The following is a 24234-nucleotide window of genomic DNA, read 5'->3' as shown; positions in this document are numbered from 1 at the left end:
TTGATCCAGGAGACGGTGGACGTGTCCACCCCCACCACCCGCAGCTTCTCACTCAGTAGCAGTGGTTGGATGGTGTTGAATGCACTGGAGAAATCAAAGAAAGTGATTCTCACAGATTCACCGGTTCCATCCAGGTGTGACTGAGCTCGTTGCAGCAGGTAGATGATGGCGTCGTCCACTCCCACACGAGGCTGGTACGCAAATTGCAGAGGGTCCAGAGAAGATTTCACCAGCGGCCTGAGGTGGGCCAAGACCAGCCTCTCCAGCACCTTCATCACATGAGATGTGAGGGCAACCGGTCGGTAGTCGTTGAGGCCAGATGGAGTCGTCTTCTTGGGGACAGGAACCAGACAGGACGTCTTCCACAGCACCGGGACCTCCTCCTGCTTCAGGCTCAGGTTGAAGAGGTGTTGTAGGACCTCAGCCAGCTGGACGGCGCAGGTCTTCAGGACCACGGGGCTGATGCCGTCAGGTCCTGCAGCCTTGCGCTGGTGGATTCTCTCCAGCTGTCTCCTAACCTGGCCAGTCGTCACAGAGAGGGGGGTGAGGGGTGTGTGTGTGTGTGGGGGGGGTCGAGGTGTCGATGGAGGAAGAGCCCTTTGTGATTGAGGGCTCAATGCAGTTCACCAGGGGGCGGGGAGGGGGGGAGGCAGCAGAGGTGTTTTGGAGGTGTGAGGTGTGGAGGAGACAGATGAGGGTGGTGAACTAAACCTGTTGAAGAAACAGTTTAGTTCATTTGACCTCTCCAGGGAGCCCTCTGGTTGTCTCTCTCTCCCTTTGAACCCAGTAATCTCCTTCATACCGGTCCACACCTCCCTCACGTTGTTCTGCTGGAGTTTGGCCTCCAGCTTCCTCCTGTAGGAGTCCTTGCACTCCCTCATCTTCTCCTTCAGGTGGCGCTGCACTCTCCTGAGCTCCTCCCTGTCCCCAGACCTGAAGGCTGCTTTCTTCTTATTAAGAAGAACTTTCAGGTCACTGGTGATCCACGGTTTATTGTTGGGGAAGCATTTTACAGTCCGGGATGGTACGGTGGTGTGTTCACAGAATTTAATGTATTCTGTGATACAGTCCGTCATACTCGAGTAAACTACAAATACCTCCACATCGTACTTTAGTACATGTACTCAATTACTTTCCACCACAGACTCTTCTCATGTTGTTCCTGGATGTAAACAGGAAGTTGAGGTGTTTATGTTGTTACCTAATGGCTGCTGTTCTGATGCCCTCTGCTGGACACAGACATGAAATACACCAGGCTACAATGTTTCAAAATAAAACATTTTTCACAATCGCAGCGTTATAATATTGATCTTTATAAAAACAGTGGAGGCTGAAAGCAGATATTATTTTCAGAATCTGCTTTATTGGTCAAATTTAAAAACACATACATCGTCTGTCAGTGTACTGACACTCATGATTGATTAATCTGCTGATTGTTTCCTACATTAACTGATCAATAATATGACACGTAGCCCATAAACACCCCAACATGTTGATGTTTCGTACCTGCCTCTCACTGCTGCAGTTATTACATCACATTATGTTACATTTGATTGTAAAATCTCTTCATCAAAAAACAGAAAAACCTTCAACCTGCAGAGAAAATGTGTTTCCTGCTCAGACGTGTTGATGTTGTGACTCTGAAGCTTTCTGACTCTGACAGAAACATTCCAGCTCAGGACATCATGACTTTTAATGCTGCATCATCACATCAGACAGGAAACAGTGGGGACATGCTGGACATCAGAGGAGACACATTTCCCTCAGCCTCAGTCCCACAGACCGGATCACAGAGAACCTTTTTAATAAGTACGTTCACTGATGGAGACGCTTCATCATGAAACAGATCAGGCAGTTTGATTGACAGGAGAGATGATCAGAGGTGCAGAGTTTTTACCACCCTCATTAAAACAGGGACTGAAGTATGGGAGGAGTTTGTCAGTGAAGGAGCAGCCAGTAAAGGAGTAGAGAAGAGCTGCAGCATCGACATCATAAAAAGAGACCAGACCCTCCTCATAATCCACAAACACCCCCACCTTCTCAGGACCAGACCCAAGACTCAGACGGACTGGAGGACCAGCAAGAGCTTTGTATTCATTTCCATTTCTCAACCATATAGTCCAGAAACCTTTCTGAGGAGAAAGTGTGATCTCTCCCTTCCTGTTGATCGACTCTCTGACCACTCCTAAATCCCATTCCGTCTTTCCTTTAACCTGAACCTCAAAGTAAAATCTGCCTGCAGAGAAACTTTGCTTCCCTAAAACACAACCACTTTTAGAAAACCTCTCTGGGTTGTCTGGAAGATTCTTCCTCACATCACTGTCATGTACTTGTTTCCCGTCATCAGACAGGATGAGTTCAGGATGTGCTGTATCAGGATCCAGAGTCACGTCCACTGCAGACTGCTGGAGTCTCTTCAGCTCGGCCTCAAACAGCAGCTTCTTCTTTTTCCTGAGCGTCTCCTCCAGCTGAACCACAGCTCTCACCACAGTCCCCTCATATGATGGTGGACGGACGCTGACCTCTGTCCGGTCTTTGGTGGGTGGAGCAGCTGTCAGGGACGAGAAGCTTTGGAGGAGGTGGAGGTGGTCTGCAGAGCGTGAGAGCTGCTCCACCTCAGAGCTCCTCTTCATCAGCTCAGAGATTTCCTGCTGCAGATCTGTGATGAAACCTTCAGCCTGTTTCTCTACTGTTTCCTGCTTCTCTTGGATCTCCTCTATGAGCTCGTTCAGGCCTCTCTCAGCCGCCTCCTTCAGAGCAGTGAACACCTCAACACCTTCTGCTTTCTCTCTGTCTGCAGCAGCTTTACTCGTCTTCACCGACTCTTTGAGCTCCTCAATCTTCAGTCGTCTCTTCTGGATCATCTGCTGAATCTCAGCCTCTGTCTTCCCCAGCTCTGCCTTCTTTCCTTCATATTCTTCTCTGAGAGGAACCAACTCGTGTGTCTTGTGGTCTAAAACAGAGCAGAGCATGCAGACACATGTCTGGTCAGTCTGACAGAACAGCTCCAGAGGTTTATGGTGCTTCGTACACATCCTGCCTTCCAGGTTCTCCACAGGCTCCGTCAGCTGATGTCTTTTCATGCCGGACGTTGTCAGATGAGGCTGCAGGTGAGTCTCACAGTAGGAGGTCAGACACACCAGGCAGGACTTGAGGGCCTTCAGTTTGGTTCCAGTGCAGACGTCACAGGGAACTTCTCCTGGTTTGGCAGCTTGTTGCTCTGAGCTGCTGCTGCTGGCTTTCTGTTGAGCTTCATGTCTGAACTGAGCAACTATCTCAGAGATGAATGTGTTGACTCTCAGCTGAGGGTCAGTGTTGAACTTCTCTTTACACATGGGACACTGACACCTGCCGGTAACGGTCCAGTGTTGAGTGATGCAGTTTTTGCAGAAGTTGTGTCCACATGGTGTGCTGACTGGATCAGTGAACACATCCAGACAGATGGAGCACAGAAACTGATCCTCAGAGAGAAGACAGCTGGCAGCAGACATGTCTGCAGTCTGAGGACAAAAGTCAAAGAGGGAAAAACATCATTTTAAAAAGAGTTAGAAAGACAAATATTCTTATGTTGTTTCTTCTGTTCTACAGCAGAACTTCACAGAGTTAATGTGACGAGGAGTCGTTACGAAATGAAAGGAGTTGAACTTCCTGTTTGATTGAAGCTGTAAGTTTTGTGTTGATGCTGGTTGTTGAAACAGTAAATCTGATCAGCTGTACTCACCAATGTTGGACTCAGGTGTTGAGGAAGAACAGATGAAGTTTATTTTATCTTCAGATAGAAATACAGATTCGTCTCGACTGCAGCTCTGCCGTCTCTCTGACTAACTTTATCTTTCACTTTAATCTGACCTTGAACCTTGTCCTTTCAAAGTTGCCTCGCTTTATATTGCTACTGTTTGTCAGGGTGCGTTTCCTCATTCAGGTTCAGACATCAATATAGTTATAACCAAGTTTTCAAAAAAGAAAACTGATCCTCAGAGAGAAGACAGCTGGCAGCAGACATGTCTGCAGTCTGAGGACAAAATTCAAAGAGGGAAAAACATCATTTTAAAAAGAGTTATGAAGACAAATATTCTTCTATTGTTTCATCTGTTCTACAGCTGAACTTCACAGAGTTAATGTGACACGAGGAGTCGGTACGAAATGAAAGGAGTTGAACTTCCTGTTTGATTGAAGCTGTAAGTTTTGTGTTGATGCTGGTTGTTGAAACAGTAAATCTGATCAGCTGTACTCACCAGTGTTGGACTCAGGTGTTGAGGAAGAACAGATAAAGTTTACTTTATCTTCAAATAGAAACACAGAGATTCATCTCGACTGCAGCTCTGCCGTCTCTCTGACTAACTTTATCTTTCACTCTAACTTGACCTGTAATCTAGTTTTTCCAGTTTGGCTCCACCTCTCTGCTGCTGTTTGTCAGGGTGTGTTTCCTCATTCAGGTTCAGACATTATTAAAGTGACAACACTGTTTCCAAAAACATTTGGGATGGTGTGTGAAATGTAATAAAATAAATGTGATGATTTACAAATCATGTAAACTCATATTTAATTGAAAATCGACCAAAGACAACATATCAACTGTTGAAACTGAGAAATTCTATTTTAGAAAAAATATATGCTTTCTTAATAATTTGATGGCACCAACAAATCTCAAAAAGTTTGAACAGTCAAAATTACAATTAATTTGTGGATTTCATTATCTACAGTTCATAATATAATCAAATGATTCAGAGAATCTGGAGAAATCTATACACAAGGGACAAGGCTGAATATTGGATGGTGGTGATCTTCGGGTCCTCAGGCAGCACTGCATTAAAAACAGACAAAATTCTTTAGTGGAAATCACTGCCTGGTCTCAGGAACACTTCTGAAAACAAATCTGTTTGGTTTTAATTCCGACAGATTACTCCTTTAAAGAGTGCCGGTGCAGCTCTGTCTGTCAGGGTTTGCTTTCTCCTTCCTGTATCTCACTGAGTTTATTGCAGCTCACAGATCAGTTTTACAAAATGAGGTAAAACAAACAAACTGCTGGTTTAATATTTAACAAATTGTTGGATTTTAACAACTTCTTATTTCGTCCACTGTGACAAATCTTCATGTGAAATGTGACTGAACCTGTCAGATAAATGTGGTGGAGTGGAAGGAGACAGTACCTAAACATTTAAATACTCTAGTAAACTACAAATACCTCCAAATCGTACTTTAGTAAATATACTCAGTTACTCTCCACCACAGACTCTTCTCATGTTGTTCCTGGATGTAAACAGGAAGTTGAGGTGTTCATGTTGTTACCTAATGGCTGCTGTTCTGATGCCCTCTGCTGGACAAAGAGTGGAAATACATCAGGCTAAAAAGTTTCAAAATAAAAGATTTTTCACAATCTCAGCATTATAATATTGATCATTTTACAAACAGTGGAGGCTGAAAACAGATATTATTTTCAGAATCTGCTTTATTGGTCAAATTTAATAACACATACATCGTCTGTCAGTGTACTGACACTCATGATTGATTAATCTGCTGATTGTTTCCTACATTAACTGATCAATAATATGGCACGTAGCCCATAAACACCCCAACATGTTGATGTTTCGTACCTGCCTCTCACTGCTGCAGTTATTACATCACATTATGTTACATTTGATTGTAAAATCTCTTCATCAAAAAACAGAAAAACCTTCAACCTGCAGAGAAAATGTGTTTCCTGCTCAGACGTGTTGATGTTGTGACTGAAGCTTTCTGACACTCATTCAGACATCAAGTATCACTTTAAAAGATATTTATTAACGTGGTGTTACTGACGTTGGTTGACAGAAACCTGACAGGTCGGTCTCCTCCGGGCTGCAGCCAATAAAACGCAGCGACACCGGACAGGTCCGGATGAATCGGATGGTTTGATTGTGAAATCAAAGGCACGTAATCAACTGCAGTCTGAATGTTTGGACACCTGAACATGAAGGTGGACTCTGAGCTGTGGATGACCCGTCGTCTCCTACGGTCCGGGGTACTCGAAGACCGCCGCCGCTCCCATCCCGGTCCCGATGCACATGGACACGACGCCGTACGCCCTGCAAGACAAGGAGCGGGGCAGAAAACACACACTGCTGCTGAGAAACCGGTTTGAGGCGAGCGTCCGGTGAGAGCGTGGGCGGACACCAACCTCCTGCCTCGGCGTCGGAGCTCGTGGAGCAGCGTCACCACCTGCCGAGCCCCGGTGCAGCCCAGAGGGTGGCCCAGAGCGATGGCGCCGCCGTTCGGGTTCACCTTCTCCAGCGGGATGCCCAGCTTCTCCACGCAGTACACCGCCTGGGAGCGGGAAAGAAGCAGTTCGCAGTTTCACTTCACGGGAACCGGGACGAGCGGCAGAGAAAGAAACTACGACACAAACGAGTCCGAGCAGGAATGAAGCTCAACGATGCCGCGCCTGTTCAGAACCACGCGAAGTGATCTAGGTCGGATTTTAACAACACGACGCGAGGGAGGATCAATATGTTCAGAGGCTGCTGCTCGTACGTGCTCACACGAGGAGTTACACGTTTTTATTTTTTAAGTTTTCCTCACCTTGAAACTTGAGCAGAGAAACACCAAAGATTTTGACAATGTTGAACAGAAAGAAGGAAAGCAGGGAGATGAATCCAGTGAGAAAGGGGGCGGAGCTACGATTGTATTGTGGAGAAGAGACTCGCCCGTCTTCAAAGCGCTGCCTGGCGCCGCAGTTCAGCTGGTTCGCAGTGAATGTTTCACCTCAAGACTCCTCAGAAGGTCCCAGTAGAACTCAGTGTTGACAGTCTGACTCTGGGGGACGAATTCACGGTGACACGACACAATGTCAAAGAAAACACACCTGGTGTCTCCTGACCTGATTCTCCTTCGGTCTTGGACAGTGAAGCTCCGCCCTTCTTGAAACCTGAACGTCACTCAGAACATCTCGCAGGCTCATCGCTTCATCCCCGTAGACTTTCTGAAGTATTTCAAGGGCCTCTGTTGATCATTTCCAGATTTTGACACCAAATCTGATGTTTCTCTGCTCCACTTTCAGGTCCAACGGTGAAATCACAGACACGCCCGGTCCGCTGCTCACAAAACCGTGTGGAACTAGTGATGAGGTGTTTCTCACCTGACTGGCGAATGCCTCGTTGATCTCAAACACATCGATGTCATCGATAGTCAGTCCTGAGAAGAGAAACACGTTCAGTCAGAACACACCGAGCAGAACATCTGCAGAGGAGAACGTGAAACATCTGCACAGAACTGACAGCCTGTTTCTCTATAAAATGTTGTAAACTGTGGAAACACAAAGAGCACACACACACACACACACACACACACACACACACACACACACACACACACACACCGGCCTGCTGCAGCGCTGCAGGGATGGCGACCGCCGGTCCGATCCCCATCACGTCAGGAGGGACCCCCACCACGGCGCTGGCCCTCAGGACACCCAGGACCGGCAGACCCAGAGCCTGGACCGCAGACCGGCGACCAATCAGCACGGCCGCCGCGCCGTCGCTCACCTGGCTGGAGTTACCTGAGACACAGAAGGGGGGCGTGAGTCCCCGCGGCGGGAGCTTCCCGGTGTGGTTCTGGTGGACCTCTGACCTGCTGTGGTGCTGCCGTCGGGTCTGAAGGCCGGTCTCAGTTTACCGAGTGCCGTCAGAGTCGTTCCCGGTCGGACGCCGTCGTCCTGACTCACCGTCACCTCGCGATCGCTGCCGTCCTCGTCCACGGACCGGGTGGTGACAGGAACGATCTCCTGGGAGAAAAGACCGGAGCTCTGCGCCCGGGCCGCCCTGTGTGGACAGAACCGGGTTCTAAAACTGTCCACTTCCTGTTTCAGCGTGCGAACGGACATAAAGAGGACCTACTTGAGGTGGGAGCTGACGGCGAAGGAGTCCTGCTTCTCTCTGGAGACCCCGAACTTCTCGGCCACATTCTCCGACGTGATGCTGCAGGAAGGAACAGGAAGTCACAGCAGATCAGAACCAGGATCAGAACCGGAATCAGAATAGGCCTGTGCGTGTGCGTTTCTGACCCCATGGGGATGATACAGTCTCTGGCCTTGTGGTTCTGCATCAGCCTGCTGCTCAGGTCTCCGGGCTCGCCGATGGATCTCAGCGACATGCTCTCCACGCTGCGGCGAAACACAGGAAACACACCGCTTTTATTTTGTAGGGAACACGCATCAGATGGAACAGGTGTCATGTGGGAGCGAGGGTGGACTGACCCGCAGGCGAGGCCCAGGTCGATGGAGCGGTTCCTGATGGCTCCTGAACAGAAAAATCCAGGTGAGCGCGAGTCGGCGCTCCGTTAGGCCGCGAACACACTGGCTGCCCGGTGTCATTTCATTTCGGGGTCCACGTTAATGAATGAGAGCATCCTCACCGCCCGCTGATACGTCGTCTCGCGTGCGCGTCGCGTCATTTATAAAATAGACCCGACGCCTGTTTTTCACGCGCGCAGTTCCCAGATAAAATAAACGATCAGTGATCACATTTTTACTGTATAATCATCGTAAAAACGCAGTGTAGGTCTTAGTTTCAACTGCAGCGGTCCCGCGTTACCTGCGACGTTGAAGAGAGCCTGCAGGCCGGAGGAGCACTGCCGGTTCACCGTGTAGACGGGCACCGCCTCTGGGAAGCCGCTGAAACCGAGACGGGGCGGTAAGAAGCTGCGACGGACCACCGGCGGGTGAGTCAGTGATGTCACACTCACCTGAGGAACTGAGCCACTCTGGCCATGAGAGCTCCGGCTCCGGGCTGCAGCACGTTACCTGCGCGCGCGCACACACACACACACACACACACACACACACACACACACACACGGTGAAAGGAACACACCAGAGTTACAGGAGGTTCAACTGGACCTGCAGCCCGGACCAGCTGAAATGGGTCACATGACTGGTACTTCATTGTGTGATTGTGTGTGTGTGTGTGTGTGTGTGTGTGAAACATATTTCATCTTCATGATCTGGTTCTGTTGTTAAATTATCTCATACGTTAACTCATCATCATCGGGTTCATCTTCCTCTGCAGATCTGTCATCATCAAAACCCTCCAACATCAAATAAAATGCTGTTCTGCACTGAACCTGTAACCAGGTGCTGCTGCATCCTGTTACCATGACAACAAGACAAACAGACCCACTTGTGTATCAGAGAGGCAACAACACCATCAGGTCACACTGTGAACTACCACACCGCCACCATCAGGTCACACTGTGAACTACAACACTCTTCATCCAGGAGAGTTATTAAACCACTCTACACACTTGTTCATTAGAAAAACGAAGCTTGTCTCACCCACGCAGACGTCCCCCAGCTGGTCAGGCGAGAGTCCAACATCTGTTAGCACAGCTGTCATCACTGTACTCAGCAGCTCGTCAGGTGTGGTGTCCTGAAGGGGAGGACGTTTAAATAACGTTAAACCTGCAGAATCCAAAGTTTCAGTTTCAAATTTTACACTTTTAATTGCTTTTTTTGTGTGCAAATTATCATAGCCAAACTACTGGACTGGCTTCGGCTCCTTATGAGAACCACTAATTGAATCCAACAAAGCACGATGCAAAAAAACATGTAGATGTTTTGTCTTGTTGTCAAATTTGTTGTTGTTGTTGTTTTGGGCCTCTGGGCTTCCATTAAAATTAATATGCATTTTATATAAACTGTAAATTTTTTTAAAAGTGACCGTGATTGTTGTTTTTGGACTAAAAGTCACGTGAAACAGAAAAGAAACTGCAGTAAATTCCACTAAATCTTTGCTCACTCCGGTTGCAACATAACATAAAGTCGGTGTAATTTTCTCCCCCTGCGGCTCCGTCTGTTTTCTGTTGTTGAACTTTGTCCCAGTTGGCGGGTTAAACCTGAACAGACCTGGTTTACCCCGGTTAAACCGCATCCACCTTAAAAGCTCCTCTTTTTGCTTTTCCGATCGCGGTCCTCCGTCCGTGAACCACAACCACGTCCTCCTCAGACCCGCCACCCACTGCGGACCCGCATTCCGCCCGTCGTAAGTCCCGCCTGGACTCCGGGGACCTGCCGGGACACAAGTGTCCAGAGATGATCTTTAATCGCTGCATGAACCCGAGTACGTGCGAGAAGTTTCACAGCTGGAATTTGAACTGTCAATTTGCGCCACTTCCGGGTTTGCAGTGTCCGGACGGGGGTCGCGGAGGGACAAACAGAGCGGCTCCTCCACAGGCGGTCTGTGGTCTTTATTTTCAGTCAGTCGCACCTCTGTTGGGAAGGAAACACGGGCGTAACCACGGCCTTTCTGGGGGATGGTGTCTCCCCAATACTAAGAAAATACCAATATGAAGACGGAACAGATTCACAGAGGACTCAAATCAATTGGATCTTTTTATTTCCAAATCTGTCACGACAACAACACATTGATAAGGCCACGTACTCACTGCACATTCAGGTTGGAATCAGACAACAGGAAACAAAAATAGATGTTTTCTCAGCAAACAGATAAAATCAGATAGAAAACAGTTTGTCCTCCATTTTCCAATTAGATTAGTGTGTCAGAAATATATTTACACAACTGCAACATTAATGAAACAATAAAAGGGGCAAATCAGGTACAAACATTGTTTTTTCCAAATGAAGAGCAGAGGATGTAAAGGAACACAGGAAGTCAGTTAAAATCCTTCCTGTAATGCTGCAGGTAGATTTTCAGGTGGATTATGGGTCATCGACGAGTCAGCACCAGAGGTCACAGTTCAAACTAAGGTGTATAAAACCAGGAGTGTGATGAGCTCTCAGTGTACAAATATAAAACGTGATATTCAGCTTTAAAACACACCTGCACAGGTAACACAAGGAAACGTCTGAGCTTCATTTTAATTTTTTTTATTTTTTTTAAGTCCTTCAGTAAACGCAGGAACTTCTGAGCGCCGTCGTCACGGCACGAAGCCACGACTCGGGACGTTTTACAGCCTCTGAGGTCATCTCATGATCAAACCAACACGTTAAGGCATCGAACTGAAAACCTGCTCCTGCAGCGTCACGTGTGCAGCTTATATCGACCTGTTCGTAACATTCAAAAAACTTTGAAGAATACAACATTGCCTTCAAAATAAAAAAATAAAAAAATAACTAAATTATACTCAGCTTGAATACAATTTTGATTCAATTCTGGAATATTTTGAATCAAATGATCAATTTCTATTTTCAGTTCCAGACTTTTTGGTCCTGATTTGACTCCATAAACGCCACATAACTAAACAAAATATGAAACAACCGACTTGTTTTCTGCCTTAAAGTGACACCGTACATTTCATCATGTGTTACATTAATTGCTGGAATAATAAAGTGATTAAAAGACAAAAGGAATCCACAACAATTCTTTTTTTTTTCATTCAATTTGAAGTGTTAAAAAAAATTGGAGACCATATCTCTCAATGTGAAAGCGGGTGTAAACAGGAAGTAAAGTGTACTGTAGTGTTGCCGTGGTTTCAGAGAGCTACAGCCTGCATTCGTTCACTCTGAGGAAAATGAAGTGTCATTAAACTGCCTGCATTTCTTTGATCATATCGGTTCCTCGACGACACTTTTTCCAATTAAATTCTATAAAATCCAAATTTTATTAGAACAAAATGAAACATGGTGGAACTGATGTTTAGTTTAGCCTCCTCACTGCGGTGTTTCCTTCAGGTGGAGGATGTCCTTGCTGTGGTGGGTGGAGAGCGTAAACCGGGTTATTTTCTGCAGCTGTAATTTACCGATGTTACCTAAACGCCTCACATGCTGTCAGAAGATGGCAGCACAGAGAACCCTTTCAGACAGACGTGACAAGGATGAGTAAAAAAAAAAAAGAAAAATGAAATCAGACGTCCAGAGGAAGTGGAAACGGAGTGATTTCATGGACGTTGTCGGGCCGACGTGATTAAAAGCTGTGGCTCACTAACTCGTGCGTAAGCGGAACGAAGGTTATGTTTTAACGTGTGAATGAAGCCTTGCTATCGAAATTTGGTACCGAATGAAAAGGCAAACTTGAGCTAAAAGCAACAGGTTCAAAAGTCAAATTATCTCCACAAATTATCAGTTCAAAATTAAGACTTTTTAATCATGATGCCACATCGAGTTGAAGCAGCTCGGTTGCTGCCGTAAAAATACGGAAGTTCAGTTCAACTTAAACTTCTGAACTTGTGACTTCTCAGCTGGCTTTTATTCTAAAAGGACATCAGAAACAGTGACCTCCACAGGAAGTGTCAGTCACCCACGATTTAAATGTGCGTGTTGGAAGTGTGTCAATCAATAGATAGGCGATAAAGAAAACACTTGGACTTCTGTCAGCTGATGTTTTCATGGCTGTTTCCTTCCGTACTTGTGCAATGTTTCGAGATCTGGTGATAATCTGGTTTGTGGATTCCTACGCTGCTGAAAGTAGTCCCAGCTAACGGGGCTTCACATCTGACACCATGTGGACTTTGATCTTTGAACCCACCTGTAATAGTTTTCTGTCGACTGGAAAAACAACAACGACCACATCGGCGCTGAAGGAACGTGTTTCAGTGTCGACGGCGAAACCCGTCGGCTCCTCCAGCAGCTTCCTGAGAACTCGTCTCTGCAGTTTCAACTCGTCGTGGCAGTGAAGCAGGAATCTCTGCGGCGTCCTCCGTCCCGCCGGGTCAGGCGTAGAAGATGAGCTCGGGGATCTGGCCCCCCTGCACCCCGGTGCCGTTGGTGCTGTCCGAGGAGCACTGGAACTGGAAGGTCACTTTCCCGCACTGCACCTCCGTCATGCCTTCCTGGCCGAAGTAGCTGAGCTCGTTGCCGTCCAGCACCACGCTGGCGGTGTAGAAGGTGTCCGGCTCGATCTGGACCGGGTAGTCGAACCAGACGGGGAAGGTGCTGCTGGAGCCGTCGGAGAAGTACTTGATGATCCGCTGGCCCATCGGCACGCCCTGGCGCTTCAGCTCGATCTTGGCGTTGTACTCGGCCGAGCCGCAGCTGGAGCCGTACAGGCCGAAGCCGGCGATGAAGACGCGCTTGTCCACGGCGAACTGGATGCTGTCGCAGCGGCCGCGGTACCGCCACTGGTTGCTCCTGTAGGCGCAGGACTGGAAGCGGTGGCAGCGCTGCGGCGCCAGGCCTTTGCGCGGTTTGGTGGCGAACAAGAGCTCCGGCTTGTTGGCGGCGGTGTACCACAGGAAGATGTCGTTGGTCTCGTTGAGCGTCAGCACGCCGGCCTGCGCCGCTCCGTTGGCGAAGTCCTCCAGCACCATGGTGGGGACGCGGATCAGGTAGATGGCCTTCCCCAGCACCAGCCGCTTGTTCTCGATGGTCGGCGGCAGGTCTTGTCTCTGGCACTCGGCCTCGGCCCAGCTCAGCGCCGCCTCGAACACCACCATCTCTTTGGCGTTGAGCGTCTCCCGCCGCAGGATGCTCTCCAACGTCTGCGCGTCGATGTCGCAGAAGCCCTCGGAGCGCAGCGCCAGCTCGGCCTGAGCGTCGATCACCTCCCAGCAGCGCTGCGTCAGGTCGGGCTCCTCGAACAGGCAGCTCTGCGACAGCAGCACGCAGGCGTTCTTGGCGCTCAGGCTGGTCTCCAGGAAGTTGACGCAGGCCCGGGCCAGGTGAGGCACGATGTACTTCTTGGCAGCGTAGAGCGTGGCGAGCACCGTGTCGGCGCACAGGTCGATCTCGTCGCAGTAGATGTACCTGCAGGAGAAGAACCACGGTCACGCTTCAGTTCTGACCTTCTACAGGTGGAACAGAAAAACGGAGTCGGAGGTCGACGTACTTCAACATGGCCAGGAAGGAGGGAGGTTCCACGTCAGGGATCCGGATCTCGTCCTGATCCTCGGCCAGTTCACCGTAGAACATGGCGTGGAACACGGAGCTGCCGACGGCCAGGACGTACTGAGGAGGGAACACATGGACGAGATTTACACTTCAAACAGACAAAGCCTCAGAGACCAGATCACGGTTCTCGAAGCTTTAAAACACGACCAGAAGGGAACGGTGAGAAGAAAATGTTCAGCTTGAAATACAAACGATGTGACACCATGTTAAAGTCCTCCTGAAAACAACAACTGTCCACAGGAGAGTCTGACCTCAGACCTCCACCTTCCTCCCGGACTGGAAGTCAGAACAAGTTCTCCAGTTTAAGGGCAGTAAAACAGCTCCGAGCAGAAAGTCTGCCACCTGCTGGTCATCTAATGGAACACGTCGAGCCTCCTGCTAGAAATCTGGGTGTTTCGATGAGATTAGAAACGTTCAGACGACCTCAATAAAAAAATTCCAAAAGCTGCATGTTGTTTTATTTACTAAACTGTTTGTTTATTTATCTGAGCAGCAGAGCAACAGTTAACAGTTGGAGGGATCGATGCCTTTTAACTCCAAAGTCTGCAGGTCAAATCCAGAAGTCGCTCCTTCGTATCGACACCATCCCGATAATGAAGGCAGCAGAAACGGCCCCCCCCAAAAAATAATTAAAAAATAAGCATCTTAATATTTACTCTCCGCTTGTGTCAGCGTCGGACCAGCAGACGTCACAGGCTGCTGAGGGCGCTGTGAGGATTTAAACCATCACCACGCCTGAGCCGGACCGTCACTGGAGAGGTTCAGAAGTGTCCGAGAGCAGCAGAGATGTGATGCATGGTGTGAGTGTGAGTGTGTGTGTGTGTGTGTGTGTGTGTGTGCGCGCGTATGTACCTTGTGTCCCGGGACTCGCTGCGTCCCACCAGGTGGCCCGACCACAAAGTAAACGTCTGCCATCATCTCATTGTTGAACATGACTGAATTCCTGCGAGGAAACACGATTCACCGACAGTTACTGACTCAAAACGACAATCAAGTTCAGGAGAAACTCACTGAAGGTACACAAGTACATTTACTCAAACGCTGAAGTACAAGTTAAAAGTACTTCACTACAGTATGTCCGTTTACTTCCAGCTTTACCTCCACTCCACATTTCAGAAGGAACGCTTCTACTTTTGACTCCACTGCATTTATTCCACATTTATGCGATATATGATATTACATAATGTAACATGAAATTACATCTCATTAGCTTCATGCTTTCTCTCCTGCAGTTTCTGTTCATGGTGCTTTCTTTTGCACGTCCTGTGGACCTGTACGGTTCCGGTCTCTTGCCCTGCCAACAGTTCATTTTTCCGTCCAGTCAAGGATGTTCTCGACCTCTGAGTGCGGTTCTGCTGGAGGAACTGTTGGGTTCCTTCTCTATAATGTTCATAAAGTTCTGCTGTCAGAACTCTACTGTGATAAGTTCTCTAAATTAACTTGTGCTGTCGTGTATAAATAAGACGGAACCGAATTCCAGCTGCGAGGCTCCTCACCTCTCCCGGATGGTGGGGTACAGGCCCTGCCAGCTGCAGCAGCCGTGCGTGGCGGCGGCGGCGGTGTTGTTGTTGTTGTTGGTCACGTTGTGCTGCTGGTACCGCCGGATGGACGTGGTGCTGCTCGCGGAGGCGGACGGAACCAGCTTCTTGGTGGGAAACAGCTCTGCGGCCATTATCTTCGGGTCATGGCAGCTCCGGAACCGGACTGAACCGCTGCTCCTGGTGGTCCGGCGGCCGGAGTCTGGAAGGGATTACCGACAGGTTGAATTCAGTCACCGGAACCAAAGTCCATGTCAAATCTGAGCTTTTTTTTTTTTTCCACCGCTAACGTTAGCCGAGCTGCGCACACGGCTTCAGTTTCACCAGCTGCTTCACTAAACATGTCATCGACTGAACTTTATGAAAGTAAAACACGTTAGCAGCGGGCTGAGCAGACAACCAGAGCAACAGAGGGTGACGTGCAACGTTGACAACCACCGCGGAGGTTGGAGTTTATGGTTAACTTTAGCATGTTTATGCTAGTCAGATAGCTAACTAACCGAGAGGTCCGCTGCTCTTTTAGGAGTACATTTCACAGCCGTTCGATGAATAACTCCGTTCCCACTTACCGCTGTGTTAAGATGAGGTATTTATGATCGTATCTTCCGCCACACGAAGCGGCTTTCAGCTGTTTAACGGCGGCTCAGCTTTGTTTACGAAGAGCATCCGACTGGGGCCGCAGGTCTGCCAGCCAATCAGAAGAGAGGAGCTACCGAGACGTACGACGCGTCAGTTCTTCTTCGTTGGCTTTAATAACGGTTGACAAACGCGCTCAAAGACGCATCATCGCCACCGACCGGAGCGTAGCAGGACTCCGTCAGCCTCATAATATTTCCCCGCGAATATTTAAATATATTTTCAGTACAACATTAAATATTAGTAGATCTAATCCCAACTTTAACTAGATAAATATGATTTATATTCATGTGTTAAGGTAACTATAACATTGCTCTTATACCAGAGATATATAAAAAAAAGTGTTACTGACTGTAATGTTCAGGAATAATTAAATTATAGTTATGGTCAAAAGGTTGGACACAGCGACTAATTCAAGATTTTTTCTTTTACTTTTACTATTTTTGACAGTGTAGAACAAAAGTATAAATAAACCAAAGTATGTTTTTAGTTTAAGATTCTTCAGAGTGACCTGTTTCCATGTGAATCAGTCATTTTTCATTAGTTTGTGTTTTTTTTTTAAGCTGTTTTGTGTCATTTTGCATCATTTTGTTTACACTGTAAAATATAACGTGTGCAAATGCCGCTTCAAAACTTCTTCCACAGTGTGAATACAATTTTTTAATTCTGCTGGACTGAAGGATTCATTTATCTTGACGGTTTTAAAATCTTCAAATGAAAAACTACTGAGTGAAAAACACTGGAAATACTTTTCGTTCTTCAGACGTCCAGATCAAATCTAAAAGAAACGAGTTCAGCTGTGTGAAAAAAAAACAATCACAGAGTTCATCAAACAGAAGACACACATCAGCATCACGATGTCCAACATATTCCTTTATTGTTGTTACTCATAAATCATAAATCATAAAAAGAAAAGAAAAAAGAACATGTAAAAAGGAAAACAACACCTGTATGTACTTGTATGTACAGCCGTCTATAATTTCTCACCGTACACATTAAAGGACAACAGTAATTTACAGGCAGACCGGACCGATTTTCATTCAGGTTTCAGTCTGAACGTTTGGCTTTCTGCCACCAAAGACCACAAAATATAAGATTTATAGTGAGAATGGTTCAGCTGCCTCCGTCACTACTGGCTAGTGTTACTGCGTGCAGGGTGAATGATGTCTTAATAATAATAATCAAAGTGAGATCAGATGATTGGCAGGTCGTTGCTGAAGTCGTCAGATATTAAATTAGGTTTGGTTTGGAGATTCTGTGTCTTCATGAATTCATGAAGATTATTTTATTTTGAAAAGAAAAACAATAAAAAAAAACAACTTTATTTTCTGTTTGTGTGTCAGCAGGAGGTCTGTGTTTCATGTCCGAAATTCAAAATAGTTTGTTTGATTTACGACAAAAAAAGATCAAATCTCACATTTAAGAATCTGGAATCAGAAAATATTCGACTTTTATTCGACAATTAAATTGTTGCACTTCTGCTGAGCTCCAAAAGAGTTCTGTGCCTTTTTTTTTGTACTTCCACACTCACCCACGTTAAGACGTAAATCTACAAACACCTGCAAACACACAAATCTCTAAACTCCACCAATCAGCTGGCTCGGCAGGGCACGAGCTCTTATTTTGGAGGGGAGGAATGACACAGGAAGTGGCTGATTCTCTTTGACGTAGAAAAACATCTTGAACACGGTGGATGTGCGAACGTTCAGGTTCAAATAGTGTGAAAATCACAAGCAGTCCTGGTGCTCACCAAACCAACCAGACTCCATTAATTTTCTACAGAATTTTACAGCAAAGCTGAATTTAAACCACAAATAAGAGTTTAATTCACTTCCTTCCACTTTGGGGTTAAACTTTCCCTTCATATCCTCTTTACAGCAGGTTAATAAATAGATTTACTTTAATACTTAAAAACTGTACACGTATCTGTTTCCTCTTTTTACACCGAAAACTTAATTTCCTCCACGATGCACCGCGGTGGCGTGTTTGAGATGATAATTTGGTACAAGGCAGAAATAAAAGCGTAGTGCTGAGAGGTAAAGTCACGTCCACTGGATGTGCACCAGCAGAAACCCCCGAAAAGGAACCATCTCCACTGTTCAAGTAAAACAGAAAAAAAAAGAAAAGAAATTAAGATCTACCTGCAACGTCCACGTCTGTCACCAAACACAATTTAAAAAACTGGTAATCAGAGGAATTACATAAAATACAGTATTTTTTCAGGCATTCAGCATGTAAAGCATGTACAGATGTGGCGGGAGCTCGAGTGCTTGTGACTAAACAGGTGAGTTACTTTACAACTACATGAGCTCAGCAGCAGCAGGAAGCATCCAGGTGAATCTCTCCACTTTAATTTGGCCTTTTAAAATCGTAATAAATACTTCAGTGAAAGAGATAAGCTCCGCTGCAGGACTTCTTCTGCAGCTCGTCAGGATTTCCAACCACGAACAGCAGCAGCAGGTTTTCAAACCGAGACTCGGCCCGACATATTTTACACACAAAAAGCCTTTCCGGATGTTTTTTTTCTCTGCCGGATGACTTTCGGTGAGCTCGTCGTTCGATCGTCATCCACCAGGTGGAGGATCGGTGCCGTCACGCCGTCACCCTGCAGGATTTCATTCACACTGGCAGCTCTGCAGACACACTCATCGACCGGCCGCACGGCTCTGAGAGCTCGCTGCTCTTCACGTCTGCAGCTGATCAAACTAAAGAATCACTCCATCACACAGATCCTGACCTGCAGCTTCCTGCATCACTCTGTCCAGAAGGTGTCACCTTGATAAAGGGTCCTCCTGCTTTATTTCCTTCTGCTGTTTCAATGATGGAAATAAAGCGGAATGAGCCTTTAAAAAGCTTCATTTTAAAGTGAAACTCCTTCAGGTGTTTGTGACTCCTCCCCCCCGTCCTGTCGGAGGTCACCTGGAGGTTAATTCAGGATCATAAATCGACCTTCCCTCCTGTTGTATGTGAATCCTCCTCAGCTCCGACTGGTTCCTCTGAAGCTGCTCGTCTCCTCCTGATGAAGAAAAAAAGGCACATTTCACGATGTGTGAACGGAGCGGCTGCAGACCGGAGAGTGTTTGAGGAGAAGACAGAAACCATTCCAGCTCCAGTCTTTCTGTCCCCCTCTTCATTCGCTTCCATTCACTCCGAGGTTTGTCTGTTTTCAGGACCGGGCCAGCCCGAGTCCCGGAGGCGGGCGGGGATAAATATTTGAAGAACAGCCTCCTCCGTGTGTGAAAATAAAAAAATTCGTCTCCTCCCCTCGTCCTCGGCGCCTGTCAGGCAGCTGCACGCCAGTTTCAGGTCATACGAAGACCTTGGCGAGCGCGTCGGCTCCGGCGCTGCCGATGTAGCACTTGGTGGGGTGGAACGCCACGTCATGGATCGACTCCTCGAACTTCTTGCGGTGGGCGGTGAACTCCTGGATGCAGGTTTTGCTCTCCATGTTCCACAGACGGATCGAGCAGTCGTGACCTGGGACAAAGAGGCAGAGAGAGAGGGAGCCAATGAGGACGACCGTAAACAAAGATGGCCGCTATGTCGCCACTTCCTCCCACCGTCCTAAAGTGAAGCTATAATCTGTCAGAAATGTTGCAGGCCATCAGACGTTTCTGAGATGTTTTGGCGTCACTTCAGGCGAGCTGCTGTACTGTATCCAGCAGGTGGTTCAGGACGATGTTTACGACTGTTTTTATTTATTTCCTTGTTAAACTGACTGATCACACCAAGTGTCAACCAACAGTGACGTCAACGGTGATAGCTGTAACCTGACTGCACCAGAGGCCTGTCAATCAAACAGACACGCCCCCAAAACACGTCTTTTTTTTAAAGATTATTTTCTAATTAATGACGGGATTATTTTCAGATGAACCGCCAGAAAACTAACAAGAAGGAGCAACTTTAGCTAACAACACCGAGATAACTTGTGGAAAACATTTATTGGCTTTGTATTTCATGAGAGAAGTTGAATGGGAGTCTATGGAGACGGTGGCTTTTTGGAGCCGAACTCTAGTGGCACTCTGTGGTATTGCAGTCACAATAAACAACACGTGAAAAAGACCAATTGGTTTAATTTTATGTTTTAATTATTCATCAGCTAAACTAAGAAACTTTGAGCCTAATTTAAATGTAAAAATAATGAAAAATAATAAAAAATAATGTTGAAAACTATTAACGAAGACTTACTTCCAGACATGAGGTACAGGCCGTTGGGATCCACAGCGAGACTGGTGACAGAGTCCAGGTGGGCGACCATGGAGTGGATCAGTTTACCTTCAGGTTCACAGTGAAATAAAATTAAAAAAAGATAAATGCCTGTTTCAACGGATGAGTAGATAAAGGTGGTGGCGTCCTCCTTTAAACCCAACGCCCCCACCCCTTCCTACCTGTGTTGTTATCGAAGAACTGGATGTGCCGGTCCTCCTGAGCGGTGATGGTGATTGGCAGCGTGGGATGACTCAGCACTTTGTTGATCTTGCAGGGAGCCTCTGTGTGGAGGCGGACGCGAGAAGGACAACATTAGCATGAGACACCGGCAGCTGCAGACGCTCGGCGGCGACACACGTGTTCCTGAACTGTCTGAAAAGTCCCGTTATAATTTCATTTTGAAGGGTTTCAAATCGATTCACCTGCCGACACGGAGAAAACAGACCCTGACAGACGCACCGAGGCCGTAACCATGGCGTCGACATCGGAGGGCCCAAACGACAGCTCGACCCCTGAATTTTTCCACACACCTCTGTGATGTTTATAAATGAGCCTTTGCAGGACGACATTGACCGTTTGAATTCACATTTAAAGGAATAACTGAGACAGTAGCTGCCTGTCTGCTTTGTTTTGGTCTGCTGCTTCAAAGTTTACTGATTTCAAACACAACACAATCAGAATTATGTCTATTTCAGGAGTAGCAAAAATAACCGCTTCAAATGTGGAAAAATTACAGACCTAAAGGATGTTTCTGAAAATAATATGCTCTCAAACGAATGACGGATTATCCCTTTTAGAAAGAACGTTGCAGTTAATTAGTATTTTGTTGATGTGTCTTGTGACCAGATGTCATTATTTCACCAGACGAGCAACGGCTGACCTTGATGATTATTTTAATTTGATATTTAAATAATTCTGCTCGTGTAAAATGGTTTGTTTTGCATTGACTGCATCATATATATTTTTCAGATAGTAACAGATACCTCGGCAGGTAACAGTTTAGTAGATAACGTTTCAGGTCACTGTTACACTGTTTATTAATAAATAGCTTGTTAAAGACCCAAGTCAAACGTACGTCCACTAAACGTTCATTTTTTTCCACTGACAGATTGTTGACTGTAAACATGATGGAGATATTCCCTACGGAGATACTCCAGATGTTTCATGTTTTACCACAAACAGTCATAATGGCGTTCCGTTCAATGTCATCGGACTCAAACAACTCCGGTTTTCTACGAGATAAAATTTAAAAAAAAATTCTATGGTGTCTGGTGGCGTTGAGCAAAGCGATGTCAGAGCTGTGTCTGATTAAACAAAAAGCTTTAACTCTGTAGGAATCACTTTATGATGATGTCAGACACTGAGGTGTTCTTTAACAACAGGAAATAAACTGGAGATAAACAGGAAGGAGTTTCATGGGAGTTTTTTTAAGATAAGAAAGTACTATATATATTCATTTAATGGTTTAATGTGGACAGAAACTTGAAGAAAGAAAACGTGATTTTCTATTTAGTCAGCAGTTTGTTAAACGACGGTGATAAGAGACTGAAACTGCACCCAGAGGTCGGGAGGGTTTAAGGTTTGGATGTCAGAGCTGGTATGTGTGTGTGTGTGTGTGTGTGTGTGTGTGTGTGTGTGTGTGTGTGCCATGTTATTAAGCAGAGTTCATCTTCATCATCGTCTGAACGCCCCCCTGACCGGCGATCCCACCTGGCGGCCCGGCGGACTCCAGCTTCAGGACGAGCTGCTGCGTCTCCATGTTGAAGAGTCCGATGTGTCCGGTGGTGAAGGACGTCACCATGTGGGCTGGCTCGCAGCTCACCAGGTCCACTGAGGTTGGGACTCCCAGCTCTGAGACACAAGACCATAAAGAACATAAAGACACAAACTGAAATTTGATCCTTTTCTGACATTGACATTTGTTGACTCAGGGGACGTTACTTGGACCACTGCTGTTCGTGATATACATAAAATAACTACATAAAATATGGTCACTCAGGTTCCTCTACGCCCCACCCACCTATACCAGAAACCTGATTGCACTCCAGGCCTGTCAATCAAACCAGCCCCGCCCCCCGAGTCCGAATATCTAATGATAGCTGGAATTATTTCCAGAAGGACCAGAACACTGATCAGAAGGAGGGAATTTATCTCATGACACCATAATGACTTGTGGAAAACATTTACTGACTTTGTATTTCAGGAGAGAACTTGATGCTTTTTCAGTGGGAGTCAGTTGGAGGCAGCCCCTAGTGGTCTTCAGTGGTACTACACTTTAAGGCTTCACTTTTCAGCCCCGGTAGCTACGTCCACTTTGATATCCAGTCTGTGTATGATACTCTTAATCCTGACTGCAAATCTTTATTCACACCTTTCTGTTTACATGATGACATCACTAATTTGTGACGCCGTTGGTTTACTCGTTGTTTCCGAGACCTTTACGATGGCTTTACGTCCCGAACCCGACGTCTACTCACCTTCACTCTCGTTGAAAACAGCGATTGATGGCGAGGCGTCGGCGGCGCTCCACAGCCGGACCGTACCATCGGCCGAGCAGGACAGGAGGCGGTGATGAACCGAGCTGTAGACCAAACCCCACACCGAGTCCGTGTGACCGCACAGCGCCCCCCGCAGGACGGAGGGCTCTGCAGGTTCGAGGAAGAACAAAGAGAAACACCAAAATACATTTCTAAATCACATCAAACATCCATAACTCCATGTAGACAATGTTCAGGTAAAGTGGGACGTACCATACGAGTCGTAGGGGTCGATGTTGGGGCTGGGGGTGTTCCAGCTCTGAATGGTACCGTCCACTCCTCCACTGAAGCACTGCTCGCCGCTCGAGCTCATGGTGACGCACAGGACGGCTCCGCTGCACAGGAGGCGAGAATATAAATATGTTTACTGCTTAAAAAAAGTATCATTTAATAAGTCACGCATCACATTAATTCGCTTGTAAAGTCAAATGTCTGCCGTGTTGAGACAGTTTGATTGACAGGTAAACAGGCGAACAGTGTCTCACCTGTGAGCTCTGAATGTGTAGATGGGCTCCACATCTAAAGCGGCACACCTGGAGGATCCAAGCAGAGTTTAATATTAACATCAAACTGATCAGAAGACCTGCCACCATCACGTCACACTGTAAACTACAACACCGCCACCATCAGGTCACACTGTGAACTACAACACAGCCACCATCAGGTCACACTGTGAACTGCAACACCGCCACCATGCTCAACTGAAAAAATTATAAGTAAATTACAGGGTTTTATATTGTCACTGACAACATGAGATATGCATCTGAGGGTAAAAAACATTTCTAAAATTTGACTAAAATTCAGATCTCTGCAATTGTTCAGGAAACATGGATTCAATGGATTCTGCAGTTAAACAGGAAGGCCTCACTTCTTGGCGGGCGCCGTCTTCTGGAGGTTCCACAGTTTGAGGGTGTGATCCTCGGAGGCGGTGACGAGGACCGGCTCCACCGGGTGGAAAGCCAGACTCCGGACCGAGTCGAAGTGGCTCCGCAGGGTGAATTTCGGGTTCCAGGTTTTCCTCAGAGCGTCTTTGTTGTTGGTGATCTGAAGGAGAAGAAGTTTGATTGGTCCACGTCACAGACACATTGTGGAAACAGAACATTATTTTTCAGCTTACATGATGACCTTTGACCTTTTCTCACCAAAATCATTTGAGTTCATTGCATAGGCCAGGTGAACATCTGTGACAAATTTAAAGAAATTCCTTCCTGGTGTTTTTGAAATGTCTCATTAATGACCATGGGTCAATACGAGGTGATACGGACCTTGACCTTTGACCTTTGATGGTACCAAGTGAACCTTTTTGCTAAGTTTGAAGAAATTCCGTCAACGTGTTTTTGAGATATTGCAAGAACAGCCAGACGGATGAAAGAGACATGAGGTCACAGCGACTTTGAACTTTGACCGTTGATGACCAAATCAGTTCATTTTTGAGGCCAAGTGAGCGATTATGCCACATTTGAAGAAATACCTCTTGGCATTCCTAAGATATTCGGTT

At 46.6% G+C, this 24234-nt stretch overlaps 4 protein-coding genes across 8 annotated transcripts in view; all 4 read right to left on the bottom strand.

Annotated features, from left to right (window-relative positions):
* Positions 1–1338: 1338 nt before the first annotated feature.
* On the bottom strand, positions 1339–4242 carry LOC138209587 (E3 ubiquitin-protein ligase TRIM21-like). 2 transcript variants are annotated; one of them, XM_069168271.1, is made up of 2 exons: positions 4236–4242; positions 1339–3500 (listed from the first exon to the last, which is right to left on the bottom strand). In XM_069168271.1, the coding sequence occupies exon 2, from the start codon at positions 3489–3491 to the stop codon at positions 1848–1850; it is 1644 nt and encodes a 547-aa protein (XP_069024372.1). In that variant the 5' UTR covers positions 3492–3500; positions 4236–4242; the 3' UTR covers positions 1339–1847. The 2 variants fall into 2 exon arrangements, with proteins under 2 accessions (XP_069024372.1, XP_069024370.1); XM_069168269.1 differs by lacking the exon at positions 4236–4242 and adding an exon at positions 3722–4021.
* A 1189-nt stretch (positions 4243–5431) lies between these two features.
* Positions 5432–10142, bottom strand: acaa1 (acetyl-CoA acyltransferase 1). 4 transcript variants are annotated; one of them, XM_069167899.1, is made up of 12 exons: positions 9907–10142; positions 9308–9401; positions 8719–8776; positions 8568–8647; positions 8231–8273; positions 8039–8137; positions 7872–7952; positions 7606–7796; positions 7355–7534; positions 7115–7170; positions 6158–6303; positions 5432–6065 (listed from the first exon to the last, which is right to left on the bottom strand). In XM_069167899.1, the coding sequence occupies exons 1-12, from the start codon at positions 10081–10083 to the stop codon at positions 5990–5992; spliced, it is 1281 nt and encodes a 426-aa protein (XP_069024000.1). In that variant the 5' UTR covers positions 10084–10142; the 3' UTR covers positions 5432–5989. The 4 variants fall into 4 exon arrangements, with proteins under 4 accessions (XP_069024000.1, XP_069024001.1, XP_069024002.1 ...); XM_069167900.1 differs by having other exon boundaries at positions 9771–9999; XM_069167901.1 differs by having other exon boundaries at positions 9878–9999.
* Positions 10143–10350: 208 nt separating this feature from the next.
* Positions 10351–16045, bottom strand: LOC138208777 (BTB/POZ domain-containing protein 3-like). Its single transcript, XM_069166885.1, has 5 exons — positions 15924–16045; positions 15313–15556; positions 14669–14759; positions 13755–13873; positions 10351–13672 (listed from the first exon to the last, which is right to left on the bottom strand). The coding sequence occupies exons 2-5, from the start codon at positions 15486–15488 to the stop codon at positions 12640–12642; spliced, it is 1419 nt and encodes a 472-aa protein (XP_069022986.1). The 5' UTR covers positions 15489–15556; positions 15924–16045; the 3' UTR covers positions 10351–12639.
* Positions 16046–16842: 797 nt separating this feature from the next.
* Positions 16843–24234, bottom strand: part of strn (striatin, calmodulin binding protein) — a 30832-nt gene continuing 23440 nt past the window's right edge. The window contains exons 11-18 of the mRNA XM_069166882.1: positions 23605–23780; positions 23222–23269; positions 22950–23071; positions 22677–22844; positions 21910–22050; positions 20379–20480; positions 20179–20265; positions 16843–19467 (exon numbers count right to left, since the gene is read on the bottom strand). Coding sequence (XP_069022983.1) covers positions 19298–19467; positions 20179–20265; positions 20379–20480; positions 21910–22050; positions 22677–22844; positions 22950–23071; positions 23222–23269; positions 23605–23780 — 1014 coding nt within the window. The 3' untranslated portion in view covers positions 16843–19297. The remainder of the gene's footprint in view (positions 19468–20178; positions 20266–20378; positions 20481–21909; positions 22051–22676; positions 22845–22949; positions 23072–23221; positions 23270–23604; positions 23781–24234) is intronic.

This window comes from Embiotoca jacksoni, unplaced genomic scaffold (genome assembly GCF_022577435.1).
Source record: "Embiotoca jacksoni isolate LCO1_2020_lvr unplaced genomic scaffold, fEmbJac1.0.p SCAF_4, whole genome shotgun sequence".
Classification (NCBI taxonomy): domain Eukaryota; kingdom Metazoa; phylum Chordata; class Actinopteri; family Embiotocidae; genus Embiotoca; species Embiotoca jacksoni.
The sequence above is the reverse complement of the archived record's forward strand: the minus strand, read 5'-3'. Positions and strand labels throughout refer to the sequence as shown.